The sequence below is a fragment of the Callionymus lyra genome, chromosome 10, assembly GCF_982586985.1.
Source record: "Callionymus lyra chromosome 10, fCalLyr1.hap1.1, whole genome shotgun sequence".
NCBI classification, from domain to species: Eukaryota; Metazoa; Chordata; class Actinopteri; order Syngnathiformes; family Callionymidae; genus Callionymus; species Callionymus lyra.
In genome coordinates, this window is record NC_141827.1 from 22533310 (window position 1) to 22552936 (window position 19627).

The following is a 19627-nucleotide window of genomic DNA, read 5'->3' on the forward strand; positions in this document are numbered from 1 at the left end:
TGAAATAACTGCCCGGCCATTTCTACTGGATAATCATTGATCTGTTCAAGCTAAAGTGTCAAGAACTGACGTGTCAAAATAACAAAAGATGTTTTAAAAGGTCTAAATGAGCAACAGCTCTGCGACTAGATGACTTATTGTATATGTGATTTTGTTTCGGCCAAGTTATTTGATGAGAGAAACAATGGCGTAAGAGCTGGCTGGTGTGTGCAAGGCTGAGAGGTGCTGATCTAATGAACAGAGTAATTAAAGAGAAGCCTGGATCTGCGATATTCTCCCTCCACCTTCATTCTACACATTTAAACCCCTAATGAGCACATTACACTCTGCCTGGTTAATGTGTTTGAAATGAGGCTCTGACTCAAGAGTGGTTGCTGGTTTGAAGATTTATACAGATGAGTTATGTTTGCAGAGGACAGATGAGTGCAGTGGATATTTTATTTTATTGTTATATTTGCAAAAACAAGTCGACATGTCATTATCAGATGAGTCAATCACTAAAGGAAGAGTAGATGGAGGGATTGCTAGTCAAGCTAAGAAGATAGACTGTATGATGCTCAGTACACCAAGTAAATCTATAGTATTTTTTACATTCAGGTCATTAAAACTGCAATAGGTAACATTGAAAAGATTCTTTCTGGCTCCACCCTAGTGGCATATCTGTGTAACTGCAATGTCATTATTGCTTTTTAAGCTTTACACTAGTCCTGGGATGATGAAGCTTCATGAAGCTGTTTCCCTATTTTCAGAGAGCTTCAGAACCTGTGGAGTGAAGCTTTACTTCTGATGGGACGTCTAGCCACACTACGGTTTCTATCAACCTTCTTCAGTATTCTTTGGGTTTGTTATTTAGGCAACACATTTCAACCGCGTACAGTATATTTGACTATAGTGGATAAAACGTTTTGAATTTTTTTTTTTTTACTGAGAACCTAAAGAAAAATAAATAAATAAAACAACTTGTGCGAACCAGAAACTTCTATGTGCATTATTTTAAGGTTTTTTTAGGGGCTATTATTATAATAATTAATGTATTGCATCAATCAGCTATTCTATAGAAACCTTTTTTCAAACCACCTACTGAGCTTCAAAAGACACTGTTTCTTGAAGCTTCATCAGCCAATTAATAATGTAACCTTTCCGGTGACTGGTTAAATCTCTCATTACCTCCTTTGAAAACTCTTTCTCAGACTTTATGCTGTATAGCAGTTTACTGGTCACATGACACTCTCCAGAGTGTGTCTTCCAGACAAAATGATTTTGTGAAGAAAATTATTAAAATAATACTAGGTTCTACTACATTAAGTCATCGATGTTCAAAATAGAACCAACCATTACGTAATATATGTATAAGAAAATAGAGGCAAAATATGCAAAAGACTTCCCTTCTTAACTCTTGCTTACAGCCAACAACACAATCCTAGCTAAATGTGGACAAAACTGAAACTTTGGTTATTGCTCATGATGATAAGATTCCAGGGTTGAGTCAGTACTTGGGTGACTTAGGTCAGTCTGTCAAACTGAGCCTGAGAAACCTGGGCGTTGTATTTGTTTTAGTTTAACACTGCAAAAAACTGACCAGAAACTGTTTCCTTCAACGGAGAAAAATCTCTAAACTTAGGAAAATGTTGTTACAACATGATCTGGAGCTTGCAATTTTGTTTTCATGTCTTAACAGAAGGAGCTGTCTTGCCTGTAGTTGATACAGAACTCTGCAGCGAGAATTCTGACCCGCTCTAGTAGGAGAACTCACATTTCTCCGATCCTCTTCACTGGCTGCCAGTTTCTTTCAGGATCAACTTTAAAATTCTGGTTCTTACATTCGAGCTATTCATGGTCAGGCTCCACCTGACATCATTGATCTTATCCAGCATTATATTTTATTGAGTATTGTTTTGATTGTTTCAGTACTTTTTGACCCTGGTCTGGAGAAGCGCTCTACAAATATAATTTATTTACTTAATTACTTAAAAGCAGCAATCCTAAACCATTACGTACAACGCTAACTTGCCCATTAAAAATTCACCAAATAGCAGGTAGTAAATGAATTTCTAAATTGTTTGCATCGGCTGAATGATTAAAACAATAAAGTAAGATAAGCTTCTAAAATAAAAGGTAATAGTTATTGTTCACACTTCAATAAATAGGCAGGGCTCAGAATTTTTTCATAACACGAGTCCAGAGTGATTCCACTGTTAAAAAAACCTACAACAAATTCTGGCTAGTGTCTCTGATGATGACGGGTAACAAGAAACCAGTGTTGCATCGCTTTCTCTTCGTCTAGTTTATATTCTTGACACAGAATTTGGGGCATTTTAAAACTTTTAATTCAAACATCTGGCAAGCAAAAAAAATAGAGTTGACAGTAATGAAGTCTGCATGAGGAGAGGCCGTGATTTAGGCATTCAGTGTCAGCGATCGTGAGGAGAGAATGATTCTAGCTTCCTTGTCTTCAGTGAAAGAAAGTGTTTGAGTGAACCTTTTAATATGCTGCTCGGTGTGGGGAAGACTTTTGTGCCATAAGCTACGACAATCGTGCTGTGACAATTTACCAGTGTCTTAACTCAGAGCTGCTGAGGAAAAGTCTATATTGCTATACTAAAATAAGGAGTTGCTTAGAGGATGAAACTGCATTGTCCTGGTAAAATAAACTAGACTTTTATTTCAGATGTTCATTTGTACAAGCTGACCAAGGCAGTGTTTCCCAAATAATGGGAAAAAAAGTGATCTAAGTGTGTCTTAAATAAATGTTGGACCTCTATTTTACTCATGTGTCTGTTTGTACAAAACTCTCTTTTCATTGAAATATTTACCTCAGAAAATGAACTTAAGCCCCGCCCACTGAAAACACTTTTTTTTTTAATGAAATCTTGTTTACCATAACCAAACCCACTCTGCTGTGATTGGTCAAGCATCAAGGTTAGTCACCAATCATGTCATCAATCCTAGAAGTCTCCACCTCCAAGGGACTCGTTGTATAAACAAAGCAGGACGTAAATACAGTTGGCTGGAGGAGAGGTGAAGTCATTATTACGTCATAATGGACTCAGCTCTTGTAACCGCTTGTTTGCCGAAAATTCAGACAGGAGAAAACTTCATAAAGTCATAACTTTAAAACATTGTTATGATGAGGGACTTACTGCTTCAAGAGGAAAACATTATTTTTTAGTTGCCCTTTAATTATAAACCATTTTCAATTAGGGAACAAAAAGTGTGGCTTCACAATCTAAAATTCTTTAAAATAATTATATTGACACCAATTCTAAAATATGGACGTTCCCTTTTAGAAAATAGCGTTTGGTGACATGCTTGCATGACATTTCAGCCACACCATAGACATATGTGAAACCAGTGCCCCCTATACATCCTGAAAATTTAAACTGAAAAAAAGATCAACATGTAGAATAGTATAATATTTGTTTAGGGCCAACTAGCAACTATACATACAATTATAATAAAGAAGTAAACAAAACCACTATATCTATATTGTTTGATTTGGTTCCACTTGGTGAGTTGATCATTTCTTTTTCTTTCTTTTTAAAGATTGACCACGAAAAAAGACAAATATCAATACTTGCTGCTAACTCACGCTGCCACCTCCAGCCTATTCTGATGCAGGATTATAGGTGAGAACACAATAATTCCTCCGTAATAAAGTGTCGGTGCACGGCTTCACCAGAGAGACAGGGATAAACAAAAGGCAGATGGAGGATTCATCGCTCCATTGCACAGTTTCGTAGGTGAAAGTATATTAATCTTTTTCACTGAGACAAATGTGTTGTTACAGATGAGAAGACAGACATGTCCACCCATTTTGTGGAGGCAATGCAGGAAAGCAAAATAAACTGATGGTCAGTGAATCGAAGACACTGGAGGCGGGTACGAGAATTAGGGCTGAGCTTTTCCAACCCTGTTGTTGTTGTTTGGTTGTCTGGACAAGTCATAGACTAGGGGAATTCCATTAAAGTAAATAACATTTTTACATAATAGACGTGAAATGCGATCTTTAAAATAATGTAAGTAAATCAATTTAGCAATTTTTAAAACAAAACAATTATATGAAATGTTTTATGTGAGACACCAAACATCTGATTCTATGATCGAAATTGAGATAGCCCTCGAAAATGTAATAAAATAAATAGTTAATAATAAAAATAGTTGGAGGGAATAAGGAATAGAAAGTAAAAACATATTTACACTTGAAAACAGGAAACTCTCCTCCCATTGTCTGTAAAAAAAAGAAGGAAAATAACCTACCAATAAAGTAAGTACGTTTTAATTGTTACGCGCCTTTCACCTGAAAATGGACTTTTATTACCCTTTTTTTTCTTTTATTGCGTATTTAATTTTGTTCTTATATGAAGCAAACAGCCATATTTATTCCACTTGCTGCACAATTAATTAAAGTAAACTACAGACAAAAAAACTTACATCAGTCATCATCGCAAAATATGTACATTTTATATATATATTTTTAAAACAATTATTTGGTTCCCCTACAAGTAGACTCTCTTAAATAACTTTCATCTCTAGAAAAAAAATCCCTCTTATTTGTCACCCAGGCTGTCGTGAGCACTGTCTGAGATCCATCAATGTGTCTTTAACATCACCAGCCAAGATGACACATCTACTCCCTGCAGCCCCCCCTAAGTCTGTCACATCATAAACGCGGGCAGGATTCTCAGCAGCGATCAATCATCCGTGAAAGACAAATTTGATTTAAGCCTTCAATTTCATTAGCAGCATGTTTTTCTTTTGAAAAAAAAAGAGAGACTTCACACTTGATCATCACCTTCTATTTGCCCTCTCCTTGCATTCTGGTGTTTAACCAACCTGAAAAATAACCAAACAAATACACTCTGTATACAAGTGGGGTTTTTTTCTGTAGGAAGGCACTGAATGGACATTCAGTGAGGGGAGATCGGCTGCGAAGGCGAGCACAGCGGGAAACGATGAGAGTCAATGAAGTGCGGTGAATATACTCCACACAATTGGCTATCTTCCTGCTATTATGGTTTCATGTTTTTTCAAAGTAGTTTGTTGCACAAGTGAGCCATAACATAACAGTGAGAACGGCACCATTGTGAGTCACACACCAGAGCTCTTTTCCTTTCGCAGCATAACAAGAGCGAGAGGCTTATGGGGTCAGTGTTATTTGAATGTATTCATTCGGTAAATCAACTGAACAGAAAAAAAAAAAAAAATGCCTTAAGATGTTTCTTGAAGGAGTCAGTAGATCCATCAAACACATAGGGAGAGGACGATAGTTACAAAGCTTAAGAGAAAAAGCCTGGATGGATTGAACTTGAACCAGCTTTTGGATTAATGTTGGGTGAAGTTTTAAATGGATTCCCCCTATTTATTTAGTAAACAGTGTGTGTGCAAACAACATATTATACTAACAAGTGTCAATGCAGTTGAATGCATTTGTCACTCATGCATGTCACCTTGACTCTCTATCACATGAGTTGAGTCAGACATTGTGTTGCAGAATTCCAGGACGTGAATGACATGTGACACTCAAGCATGTCTGTCCAGCTTCCTTTTTTTTTTCCAAGATATCCACCTGTCAGCTGTTGTCATTGTGTTTGGGACCTCATCCCCGATACGTCGAAGAAAGAACCTGCCAACCGTGGCAGATGTTCAGCAAAATAAAATATAAGGCCCAGACACCTTAGCAGGAATAGCTGGACAGACTAGTCATTCACAGTGATGCGGAAAAGCAGAAGGATCATTGTCATTTGTATTTTCATATAGATTTCGATCTTCAATACTTCCATCTTTCTTTCATCTTTCAGTCTCCATTACTTCCATTCATCTGAACAATTTGGCCTCCTCTTCATTCCTCTCACTTTCTCTTCTCCCATCATTCATTCACACAGAAGCCATTCATTTTTCTTACAAAGCACTCAATGCAGAAATGCTGAGAATCATGCTGAGGAAGCAAGAATCTTTTCCAATCAAGCTTAAACCATTGAGAGCCTTTTCCATTTTGCACCACTCCACCAAATAAGAAGCACTTCTCCATGCTGCTGATGCAGGCACATTGTTACACAAATTCAAATTCAGCTTTTGCACATCATCAACATTTTATTTACCGAATATACGCTCTTAAATAAAGACTATCTCAAGACACATTAAGTTCCCACATGACAAACAACAAAGCCAACGCCATTTAGTCGTAGTGGGTGAATGAAGCTTCATGATGTATCATTTTCCTTAAAAATGTTTGAGGTTTTGTTGATATAGTTGCTCAAAGTCACAGATTAAACAGCAAATAGTGCCATCTAGTGGGCTCTAACAATGAGAAAAATGCTTCATGAAGCTTCAAAAATAATTAGAATATTAAGAATGTGACCCCTTAATACATGTTTTTATCATCCATTAAGCAATCAGAGACTGTAGGCCTTAAAACTCTTAATATCCTTCATTAATATATATTTCAGGTCCAGCATATTTTCTGTAATAGAATGCTTTTCCTGGCAAAATTTCACACTTCCATCACCCTTAATCATTTGCCTCATATCCGAGTGTCGGACCACAGACCCCATCGGGGACTAAAGCAATTTGGGTTACACCCCGTTTCTTAAACATAAGCCGGAACTGCTTCGTTTCCTTCACAATTTTGTTCACACCCGCGGGTCATAACTTAGCACGCGGGGGGATTCAATGAGAAATATCCGTACATTACCTTCCTACTTTTGTGCTTCCATCTCATCTGCTGAAGTCATGACTTCAAATCTATTTTCATCTTGCATTCCCTGTCTGCCAGATTTCAACTTGTGAGCTGAGAAATCTGGGTTTTCCTCGCACGATGTAAAGTTGACACAGTTTATGATAAAAACATTTGGACTATATGAAGGTTTATTGAGGACAGAGGATGGATGTTTCAAAGTCAAACGGACCTAAGTGACAAGGATAGGTCAACAAGCATCTCAGTGCTAATGGCTACTTCAAAATATATATATATTTATATTTGATCTGAATAGCTCTGCTTGAAGATAGCGTTGGAATTGCCCTTAACCTACAGGCAGACTTGTGTGTCCCGGAAACAGCTTTAGCGCTCTCTCTTGCGTCCAGGTTTATAGTCTCCTTTATATCTTTTTATTGTACACTCCTGGGTCATTTAGCAGAATAAAACTCCCCTTTATCTGATTAAATTTCATTTATTCAACCTTTATTATTTAACATTTTATTCAGGGCCTACGATAAATGGTGTTATTGTTACTCGGCACACTTTCTTTCACATGGACCGATATGATTGACGCTGTCTTTGAAAATGCACTTACCAATGGGAGACAGTTCCGCCACGCTGCCAATATAGGGACCCTCCAAAAACTTGGGCTCACTGTCGTTGATGTCCTGGACCTTGATGACGAACTCCGACTCGGGTTCAAGCGGGTCATTGGAGAGCCGATCACGTGCCTGGGCCCTGAGCGTGTAAAAAGCCTGCTCCTCTCTGTCGAGTCTCTCCGTGGCGTGGATGTCACCCGTCAGCTCGTCAATGATGAAGATGGTTCCTGCTCCTTCTCCGGAGATGGTGTACTTGATGTTGCCTTCACCTTCATCTGAGTCTGTGTGAATCTAAAGTTTTTGTAAAAAGAAAAAAAAAGGTTGTATTTAAAGCGAAATACTTGCATTGAACAACATTTTTGTCTTTTTTCAACAAGGTTCTCTACCCCTATAAATCTCAAAAGTGAACAAAAATTAAGAAAAATACAGAAAATTAGAATTTCTCTGAGGTACGTATAGCTAATAATTCACACTTAAGTTTAAAATATAGGTGAACAAATCAAACGCTTGGTAACAACCTAATACCAAGGGGCCAAACTAAACAATTAAAGTAATTTATGTGGCCTGTAAAATTGTTAAATGCGAATAGTTGGTCAAGATTAATAAAATACTATATATAAATATTTTTTATTTACATATTTCTTTTTGTGTTTTAAGGCTCTGCTGAAAGAAAAGTTAAGCATTCAAATCTAACATTAAATACAGACATTACACAACATATTTTCTTTCCTGTTTCGTCTCCTTGATTATTTGCAGTCGGCTGAAAATACTAAAATACTCAACATTTTTTTTACATAACATTATTTACCAAAGGACTGTTGTCTATATATATAGTTACCTTTGTTTTAAGGAATGTACATTCAACACATATGGGACAGAAGGGAGAAGTAGTCTATTAAAAAAGTGTAACCCTGTAGAAACTGGAAAAAGATGTCAGTGTTGGACATATTCCTTAAAGTACTTTAGATAGAAAATTACCCGAATCTACAACAGTGTCCCTCTTTTAGAGCTCATTATCTGGCGTCCTTAGTTCAGAAATAATGTGAGTCTTTAATAGAATGTATGAGTGTTCAAAGCAAAAGATGCTAAAGAAACAAGTGCCACGTAGTGGACTATTAAACTTAACGACGAAAATTAACGACATTGCTTCATGAAACTTAGTCACTACCAAACTGACAAATAACACCAAAACCATGAAAGAACGAAAAATATAAATTAAAGTCATGTTCAACAACTAAAGTTAAATCCATATATACATATATGTTGAAACTAAACTATACCAAAGTTCTAAATATGTTCAGCTTCATCACCCCACTAGGGAACATCATCGTCAAAAGCCAGAAATATATTTTCCTAATTAGATCTGAAGTGCATCATTCGTTTCTCTCAGTCGAAATGAGAAGACCACAGGCTATTGGCGCTGAAAGTGGAGAGCCATCCCAATTTAAACATATTTTGCTTTAACGAGCGACGGTCAACAAGCCTGCACTTATGGGATTCATGGTTGTTGGACTGCAATCTTTTAAAGCACCTTGTAAAACAAACAACTTGGGTTTTACACCACCAACGAGATCCGGATGATTGTTTCTTTAATCAAAATCTAGGCGATGGAAATAATCAAGGGTTTAGAAAAGATGGTACAACTAATACAGCTAAAAGGTTCTGACCATAAAGTGGTTCACATTTTAAGGAATATGGACTGAAACGTAAGATAGTGTCGTTTACAGTAAGTGCATCTCTATTTGGACTTTATACAAATATACTTTCAGAAATCCAAGCACCAATTATAGAGAACTGGTTGTAAAACAAAACCTTCTAATGTTTGGTTGAAAAGTATGGATCTGACCCTGACTCATCACAATATAGATACAACTTTATTCCAGTTAAATAAGTATCTAGCACTAAGGACTATTATATCTCCTACATATTCCATTCATCTTAAACCTTTATTCTACTGCCCAATGATCGTCTGGACATTCATATGATCAAGTTTTCATCTGTTTCAGCTTTTCCACAAATCAAAGCATAATCATACAGTTAATGAGCATAAGATGGTGATTTTTGTGATGTTAAATGCTAACTAATTCCAAAACAAAACTTTCCTGAATGACTCACATGTTGAAAATGTTTAAGTCTTCCTCATCATGATGACGTTTTGAAGTTATAACTTTCTAAAGTTCTCCCCAGTCTCCCTCATCCAGCCAGCTGTAAACATGCCCCTATTTGTTTGTACAAGGAGTCCCATTGAGGGGGAGACTTCCAGGATTGATGACAATCAGTGACAAACCTTGATGTTTGAACAATCACAGCAGAGTGGGTGTGGTTTAAGTGTGCGGGGCTTAAGCAACATTTCTAATGTATATATTTCTTTAAAAAGAGAGTTTTGATCAAACAGACCAATACCCTTGAGTACAATAGAGGTCCAAGATCATTTTAAGAGACACTTAAATCAATATATTAGTTGGTTTTAAATTTGAAGCTGCCTAGGCTTAGTTTGAGAAGTAAAAACAAAAAAGGTTCAAATTGTAAACTACTGCTGTAACAGGAGACATGCTATAATAACATGCTAATTAAAAAAAATATATATATTTTCTCTCCTGAGTCTGTGGATATAGATAGATTTAACAGAACTTAGTAGCACAGTACTTAATATTCCAATATTTTATATTGGAATATTGAAAGATGTACATCTTTACGTATAATATAACTAATAGAATTCCCAGTTACGAAAGCTAGTAAATAGCATGTGGGTCTGATTTGTGGCTCGAGTATCATGATGGGTAACAAAATAAAAAAAAAACACTAGGTTGTAACAAATCATAGTTCATTGCAACTTCATCTTCACCTGAACACTAAAGCAGTCTTCTGAGAATGAATGTTGATGAGGCTTCATGAAACAGCTGATGAAGTATCATGATGCAGCGCCTTTATTGTGAAAGGCCATTAATGGCACTAAATTACAATATTTTGCCCTGATCCACTAATTCAAAAAATCTGACATCGTTTTTAAGCTGAGAGGGCCATCTAGTACCTTATCTTGTGTTTCATAAGACCTCATCAAACCATCACTGGTAAGAAGCAACACTGGATGGACAGACAGACGCCAGAGATGACGGTAAAAGAAGAAAATCCTAAATAGACTTGTTGTGTAATTTCGTGGCGACAAAGATCTTATAAAGCCTCACAACTAAGCTTTCATTTTCTTAAACCCAAAAGTGGCTCAATCACCTGTCCTAGCATGCTATCATTCATCCATCTTTAAAAAAAAAAAAAAAAAAAAAACCTGCACTATTATAGCAATGATTTACAGCTTTCCTTCACGTCCTGCCCTTCACAGGATGTGACGCCCAAATTAGGAGATCAAAGTAATTTCGGAGGTTGTTAAAAGTAAAGACGTGGAGGTGCCGGGGCTGAAAGTGAACTTAGAAGACTCCCTATAAATCAAAGCTATAGTTCCCGGCTAATGTGATTAGAATACATCCCCGAGGCAGCGAGAAAGACAGCATCAGCCCCCGACCGCAACCTCCCTTCTGCTCTTTTATATGTGCTGGACTCACTCCCTCTTTCTTGTGGATTACAATCCAGAGCCGTGTGCAGCGAAAGTCTGGTTCACTCCACACAGCCCGGGCTGAGGCGACGGGAAATCACATCGGCCTCCCTTGTTAATATTTTATAAAGGCTTAATTAAATACCGGATTATATCACCCTGGCGGTGGTTTTCATTAAGCATTTGTCGTAAAAAACTGTGAAATAATGCAAGCATGTGGCTTGATATTGCCTCTCTCGCTCCTCCACGTCATTGAGAAATCTTCCCCGAGACAAATAAGGGAACAGTCCGAGAAAATATACTGCCAGATATATTTTGGAGGTATCAATATTTCAGCTGGTATAAAAATTTCATGGTCCATACTGGTGGAGTTATCGGGGTAAAAGTTGGCATGCACCGTTGGATGCGTTTTCCCCCTTCGCACACTCCCTCAATGCTCTCTTCTCCAAATTAAAAATCCCCGGACTCGAATGTGTGCGATGTGATGTCATCAATGGTTAATTCAATTGCACAAATACTGGCACTAAGCATGCAACTTCCTAAAGTTTCCGCCTCCCAGGAGTACACACACACACATACACTCACCGGGTTCATCATTCAGCTGCGTTGACGCGAACCCCGCCCCCCTCCACCGCGCCACCCCCTGTCCTCATCCCGCTTTAGCATCCTCACCTCAGGCTGGATCTAGCCATCCGTCTGTCAGTCTATCCTCGCTGGAGTGATTCATGTTGGCAGCTCAGAAAAAGCAGACACTGTGCTGAACAAAAGTTTTTTTTTTCCCCCCTAAAGGTCACAGTCGAATAATGCTTACTTGATGGAAAATGTGGATCCTATTCATTAAGAAGATTATCTTTCCTTTGCATGAGATAAGATGTATAAGTGGTCCCTCTTGTGCCCAGTATTGGTCCACAAGGCATTTGTAAGAGATTTGCAAATTTATAATAATAATACTTTTTTTTTTTTTTAACATCATTTTCACATAGAAAGATAGAAACTTCGCTTTGAGTTTATTAAAAGAGCAACTACTGTAAAATCAAACTCTCCTGAATCACTCACATGTTTCAAATGTTGAAGTCTTCCTCTCCAAGATGCAGTAAGTCCCTCATCATGACCATGTTTTGAACTTATTACTTTATAAAGTCCTCCCCTGATATATTGGCGAATGAGAGGTTACCAGAGCTGAGTCCATTATGACATAATAATGAGCTTCAATCCTCCTGCAGCCAGCTGTAATCATGCCCCGCTGTGTTTATGTAACGGGTCTGGATTAATGACTTGCTGTGACAAACCTCAAGGTAGAACTTTTTTGATCGAAAAATAGTTTTTTTCCAAATTATCCACAGCAAATACAGCAATTTTTCATAAAAAATTATCAAAATAAAATAAGAACAAAAACAAAAAGGAAATAAAGAGAAAGAACAAGATGATACAATCTAAGTAGTCGTAGTAGAGTTTTCAGTGGGCGGGGCTTAAGCACATTTTCTAATGTGAGGTTGCGATAAAGGAAAAGGAGGGTATGCAAGTTGTTGTAAGAACAAGTTGGGGATCTAATAGCAGTTCTCAGTGGAATAGTTGTAGCACGATCTAATCTAATAAATGGAACATGATCTTAAGATAAAAAAAAAGTAATAGAAAGTACATTCATTTGAATACAACAATATGTTAAATCAAACATCCATATTAATTATGCATGAAACATGTATATTATATCATGTATGATTTTCAAGATCCATTATTTGCATATTAAACATATTCAACATACTTTTCAGGAGTTGATTCTCACAGATATTTCAATTTAAATCTACCACATTAAATTGTAAAAAAAACAAAATCATGTTCATTAAAAACTTTGAACTTTTCAGAAACAGAAACTATTATTGCCAGTGTTGTAAATACAAAGTTTTTTTTAATAATAATAAGATACACAAAAAATAAGCAATAGAAAAAAAGAACATAGCAGCAAGGCAGCCATTATGCAGTACTCATTACTTTTAGTGTCTCGAGTTTTAGCGTTTAGTTTAGTGGTTTTTTTACTATTAAAATAGTAGTATATTTTTAAAGATAATTTCAAAAAGGTTTTTGTAAGTTTTTATTTTTTTATTTTTTTAGAGCAGCCTTTAATTTTTACTTTAATTAAGATATATTCTATGATAATCCATGAACAAATAATTCCACTTGTATTTAACTCTGAAGAATGTTTGTAGTAAATGCTAATGTGTTGCCCTTTAAAAAAAAGCAAACCTTTTTTCTTTTAATTGATAACTGGATTAATTCATCACTTCCTCCCACCATTGTTTTAACTTTCAAAGATGATTAATGAATCCAATAATGCTTTGTCCTTGACATCATTAAATCGAGCAGGAAATGTCACACAGTCATCACAGCTGCAGAGTTAATATGACTCAGTCTTTGGCTTTAAGTTGAACTTTTTGCAAGTAGTAGTCAGAAGTGCCAGAGGGTTTACAGTGGAGAGCTGTAGGGTGACTCGGGAGAGTCATGTTGTTGATTATCTGTCACATTCACCTCTGGGTTATATGGAGTCTTGCTGTCACCGTACTGAACCTGCTGAAGGGGAATGACGTGTGAGTCAGTCAGTGGAAGTTTCTCCTCATACTTGTCAGCTCTTCTGAGTTTTAACATTTTCAAAGTCTTAAGAGCTAACAGAGAACAAGTGAGAAAATGTTTTTTTCTTTCTGTTACAAATGTCAAAGGTATTATATTGTTTGAATAGTAATTGTACTGTAGCCTTGAAGCTTACAGGTAGATTTTTCAAGTAGAACAACATTAGCAGAAAAGCCTCTGCACCAGAACATTATTTCCTTAATAGATAAGGCCTCATAGCCACTTCACCACCAACATTTTTTTAAATGGCTGAAATATGAAAGTACATAAAAAAATAAAGATTAAAAGTTGAAATGCATAATTTAGTCACTTTTTACGTCAAGGTGATGTAAATTGCCTTGTAAATAATGTTAATCTTCATGATGATTTTTCCTCATCTGTCTGAAATTACTCCCATTACTTTGTTAAGTACTTGTAATTGTATTAAAGGCCCGATCCATAGGCTGTAATATAGAGTTTCTGGCTCCCCTAGTGTCATGAAAGTGTAACTGCAATGTCATGAATTCTTTGCTTCTCTGTTGCCATTTTTCTGTATGTCACTTTTTCAATTTATATTCCTATATTCATAGCTGGAGAATTACGATTGTACAAAAAAAATGTTACATATAAAAATGTATATATCTATATATATGTATATATATACCAGTGGACAATTGGAGTGGATGATGATACGAAGTGGACCATGAGGTGCAGTCCCTATCCATTTGGGAAAGACTAGCGTAATCTTCCACAGAAGCCTGTCATGTTGAAGGTTCCAGAGTGGCGGCAAATTGGCCGCCTCTTCCTTAAGTCTTTGTAATAAGGGCAGGGAGTAACTTTCCACCACCGCCTGTCAAGCTCTCTGATCTAGAGGGCTTCAAAGCCTTAACAGAGAGACGATCACACACTGCACAGGTGAAGGCTGCTTCAGGCTGAGAAAGGGAAAAGGCTATTGAGACATGAAGAGAACACGGGTGGCTGTGGGAAAACCTGCAGTGACAGCGATGGCTCCGGCGGAAGACGGACATTTCTACTTTGGAACATGATCTTCCCAAATCCTTGTGAGGAACGTGAGCCTAAGGTAATACTTCTGGTTAGAACAGATTAATAGTCTCACTTTATTTTGAATGACAGTTAATTATTTGTAGATCAGTTTCTTAGATCCAACAGTGGCTCCAAAGAAAGCACTTTCACATCGGACAAAAAAAAGTCTTTACTTCAGGCGAGGTCTTTAATAAAATCTTCCATCTCCGGCCTCCTGCTGTGTTACTTCTTAAAGTTTCCTGAAAACCTTTTATTTGAGTCCCTGGCTATTGTTGGCTGACGAAGATACAGTGATCATTTTCAGGCTCCCTTTATATCCTTTTCGCAATTCATCGCTCATTTTCTCTCTGTGTACAGACAATGCCGATCTTCCACCCTCGAGAAATGCAGACCAGTCAAAATGGCAGACGAATAACAGCCTCCGGGATAATTATATTGTGACACCAGGCTCCCGCTGCAGGGGGAACATCTTCATTCATTTGTGGAAAGAAAAATCAATAAATGCAGATGCAATATTATCTGCTCCATTGCCATGTCTAAATGATGAGAACCACGGGGTTCTCGTGATTGATGTGTGCGCCACATGACTCGTGCTGTCCACATAATAGTTCCAATCAGAGGGAAAGTCAGATTAAAAACAATGGTGTTTGCTAATGTAGTCTGTCGCAAAGCACCTTGTGACTGCTGTAAGTAAGAAAGTAACCAGAGCTGTAACTACTTTACTATTACTTTACTTTTAAACAATTTCCCAAAGGAGACCTCCTGAGGGATCAATAAAGTTTTACCTTACCTTACCTTACCTTACTACCATTAGCTCTCTTGGCAGAGCGTTAGAGAGTGATGAAAATCCTAATTTTTGTTAAGATGTTGTTTTTATTGTATATACAATGGTAGATAGTTATTACTTTAATTTATTAACCCTTTAAAATAATTTAACAATGGATACATGGATGAGATAGACTGGAGGAAACACAATCTTTCATTAGACCTCTTTGTCACACACGAATGATGCGTTCAATTGCTATTGGTTTGCTATGGTGCGTTTAAAAATGCATTATATTTTAAAAGTAAATGCTAAACAATCTATAACAGAAAACTTGTGTTTATGTTCCTAAGGGGTAAAATGGTCAGTATTGGCCTTTTGAGAAAAAAAAAATGGCGATTATTTATTTGTACTTGTTTATTTATTGTTGTAACTTTTCATGATTTTTTTTTTTATCACAGCATTCAACCAGTAACTGGTAACCCAAACTAAGTTACTACTTGAAATTAACTTCTTTACCACTGTTTACAAATAATCATAATATTAGTAATATCTTTAATGTTATTACAGTATACTTTCATTGGGAGACAGGAAGAAAATGAGCTTTGATTTGTCCCCTTTTTCAACTTGCTCGACATGTCAGGTGCACAACCTTTGTGCCCTTTTCAGTTCCTTAGGAATTCTCAGTTACACGTTGCTTACTGACTTGTGAACATGAAACCTTTCATAATTGTCTTGGACTGTTAACTGGACTGTCAATAACTTGAAAATAAATCTGTGTATGTAGTTAAATGAAACCTTTGAGATGATATAGTGGTGTCATTATTTTCTGAGCTCAATAGGTGATTCTTTTGTTCTTTTCCGCCAGTCAGCCTAACGTTGAATATGAAAGGGAAGATGATGATGGGGATTACTATCTGGAACCTCCTATCCAACACTGTCTAATCTTAAAAAATAAAAAATACTAGACACTGAGGTACAACACACTTTTGCCAAGGAGATTGTTATTGTATTAATATACATGATGGAAAAAAAGGAAATAATTACATTTGCAGGAAACCCATTTTATCTAGAAAGACTAAAACAATGTTAAATAAATATTAATCGTTGCTACAATCAAAGGAAATCTTCTATTTTATTTTTTAATTATGTACATGTGATTTGACCATAGACTTATTTTGTGAAATTATGTTTTCTTTTCTTTTTTATCTCTGTACAGAGCAGCAGCAGTTAGAAGCCATACAAGTAAATTATAAAAACTACAACACCTTCTTAAACTCAGATGGAACTACAGTACACCACTAATAAAAATGTTTCATCGATAAGGATCCTGAAGTTATCGGATTACAGACAGACATACGGACTCACAAAACGTTACCTTCTTGGCAAAGGAAACATTATTTAAGATACAGAAAAATACCCCAGAGGAATGTACATAATGGAAAATTAACAATCAAGTAATATATGCGTCTTAGAGACAGATCATTACGCTCTAATATAATAAGTAGTCTAAACGATCAGGTACAGGTTAGTAGACTGATAAGATTAATTATTTACATAATTAGACGATCGATCTTAAGATGTAATGCAAATGTGCCTACTATCCTCTTGGGAAATCCCTCTTGGGATTCTATGAGATTCATTTTAAGTTGCTACTGGAAAATGAGGAGAACGACTACAGAGTAGTTTCCACGAAATAAGATGAATGGTATGCAAACTATAAATGACCCCTCAAGCCTCCAAAAGGTTGAAGATAAAGTGCTTTAAAATAAGACTTGTTAAAATATCATATATAATAGGTTTTATTAATCTGTCCCCTGTATTAATTGCTGTAATACTGAGTGGACTGATCAATGCGTTTAATTGTACCACCAATTAAAAATATTTCAGTCAGCTTAAAGAAAAGGTCTTAGAAAGGTTTTACACTAGAGAGTAGGTTTAACCCAGTAATATAAAAGCTTTGCTTCGGAATGGAACATGACACGACATGACATGACCTTGGAATGTACACAACACATAAGGTGCAATATCTTCATTATCTGTGTTATTACTGGCTCTGCACTGGAATGGACTGAGAGCAAAGGTTTCACAGCTATCAACTCTAGATGGATCAATAGATAGTTTATTAATCCCTGGGAAAGTTCCTGTGGGAAAAAAGTGTAGCTATGTAGTTCTGAAGGCCATCCCTGACTGGAAAATTATCAGAATAGCTAACGTCCAATAGTAACCGAAATTTTCCATTTGTAGATACGTATTTATCATGTGGTTTGATTCTAGATGAAGCCTCTAGGTGTCGCTATGTCAATGTATTCAACTAGGGCCTTCAGTGGGGCAAGCATCTGGACGATCCTTTGACCAACTAGAGTTCAGATCGATGCACAGGATCTTCGTATAGATTAACCGTGGATTCACACCAAAAAAGGTCACGGTTTGCGCCTTAGCTAGCAGTGACTTACACTTAAATGGTTAATTAAATCACATTATTATTGCAAAATGTAGTATTTTTGTCAGTTTTGCTTTGACTTTTCTTTTTTATTCCTTTAACTAGTGAACATTAAAACCTGCACTACTTTCGTTGTGAGCCTGGGGTGAGGATGTCATTATTTTTCCATCCTGTAATTTGGTTGATCACCTTAAACCTGCCAAAACTTTATTTATTTTAAAAGTACTTTAAACTTCTACACACTACATAAAAAACAAAGAAATATCCTAAACATCTCACCCAACCATGAATTAATAAAACATCAGGCCCCTTTAGGCATTTTGTCGTCTCTGGGTCAAGGTGACCCGGAGGCCCAAAATATATTCCAGTTTTGACCCAGAGATAGAACAATGGTTGAAATAAGATATCCATTAATGAAATCCTTACCTTTCCGACATAGAGCGGCTCCGTTCCGGTGTACTCCTCCACCACAAAGAACTGGTTCCATACCCATCCTCTTTTGACTCGTTCAATTGAAGAATGATCTTGGTCTTGATCTTTCATGTCTCCTGAGATTTTTTCTCTCGTCCTTTGGGCTTGGTAGCAGGGAATACTTAAACAGCTGAGGAGACCCACAGCTACCACTGACCACTGCCCTATTGTCCAAACAGGGGCCATTTTCTAGCTTCTAAAAGAACCAAAATGCAAGGAAAACCCAATCAGGGTCTACATGAAGAGAAAAGTTGGCATTCAGACGACAGCGTTTTTTTTTTTTTAAAGCTGTAGTGTTTTAAACTACAGAGTTTTCTTTTGTCTTTGTTCGTGAGACTTAATCCATTGGATCAAAGACGATTCTAAAGTCAGATGAGTGCGGGGCAGGTCAAGGAGCATATTGGATTTTGACAAAAAAAAACAGCAAATGACTTTGTATCAAAAGTGGGTCAGTCATTCTCATTCTTTGATAGTACGTGCTCCACTTAATCGAGTGTCTGATCTCTCTCTCTCTCTCTCTACATGGCCTTTTGTAGAGAAATGGTTTTAAATCTCAATTTCAATTTAAAAAGGAACGAAAAACAACAAGCATCTGAGAGAATTTAAGGACGCAGCTCAAGGTAGGCTTTCTTCCACCTGCAGTCTGCACATCCCGGTTTCAGCCATATCAAATCCAGCGGTGAGATAGGTGTTCGGCTTTATGCAACCTTATCCAGCGGTATCCAAAAAATTCATTGAACTGAACTTTTCTGTAAGCACAACTTCTTGGTAGGGTCACGATTGATATTGCTTTCTGAAAGAGAATCCTTGAAGTGTAAAAAGCCAAAGCAATTTTACTGTTGGTGATTTCATTTCATCTTCAATGGCTCTCCCATCCAGAACGACTTGCTCGTGTGGAAACTTTCCCCTCTTTCCTTCTCCTACTTCCCAGTCAGTGATCCAGAAAAGACAAATCTGTGAAACAGAAAAACAAAATATATGATATACAGACTTTAATTGGTTGGAAGTAACATTGTAAAAGAGAAGGTGTGTGGACAGGAATTCACTTTTAAAACCTCAATTATTTGGTAAAAGAAAAAACTTGCATTAAACAATTATTTATTATATTATATGCAAAGGTCTATTGAGTAGAGTTAATAGAGCAAATCAACGGCAACAAAAACATCATTCTCACTTTAAAAGGTCATCTAACTTATAGTGGTAACTATTGAGAATGTTGTAGAAAACAATACTTCACATGCATATGGTGGCCATTATTCAAACAAGAAACACCCTTTAACCATTTTTCCTCAAAGTCCTTAGTATTTTTGTTTCCTACAGGATCAATCGGGAACTTGAAGTTTCGCTCACTGACATAGCAATTGGATTCTTAGCCAGATTCCAGTTGACTCGTCACCCAGAAATACTTTTGTTTGCAATTGTTAAACACAAAGTCTCTTTTTCTGTAGATTAATCAAAATCAACA

The 19627-nt window shown here is 36.6% G+C and overlaps 1 protein-coding gene across 3 annotated transcripts in view; it reads right to left on the reverse strand.

Moving 5' to 3' along the window:
* The window catches only part of cdh22 (cadherin 22), a 186559-nt gene that overhangs the window by 69330 nt on the left and 97602 nt on the right, over positions 1–19627 (reverse strand). For 2 of the 3 annotated variants that reach the window (XM_087801455.1, XM_087801454.1), the window contains 2 exons: positions 18118–19116; positions 7290–7584 (listed from right to left, as the gene is read on the reverse strand). In XM_087801455.1, the coding sequence (XP_087657581.1) occupies positions 7290–7584; positions 18118–18348 (526 nt within the window). In that variant the 5' untranslated portion in view covers positions 18349–19116. Of the gene's footprint in view, positions 1–7289; positions 7585–18117; positions 19132–19627 lie in introns of those variants that run through there. The other variant, XM_087801456.1, reaches the window with a different exon arrangement.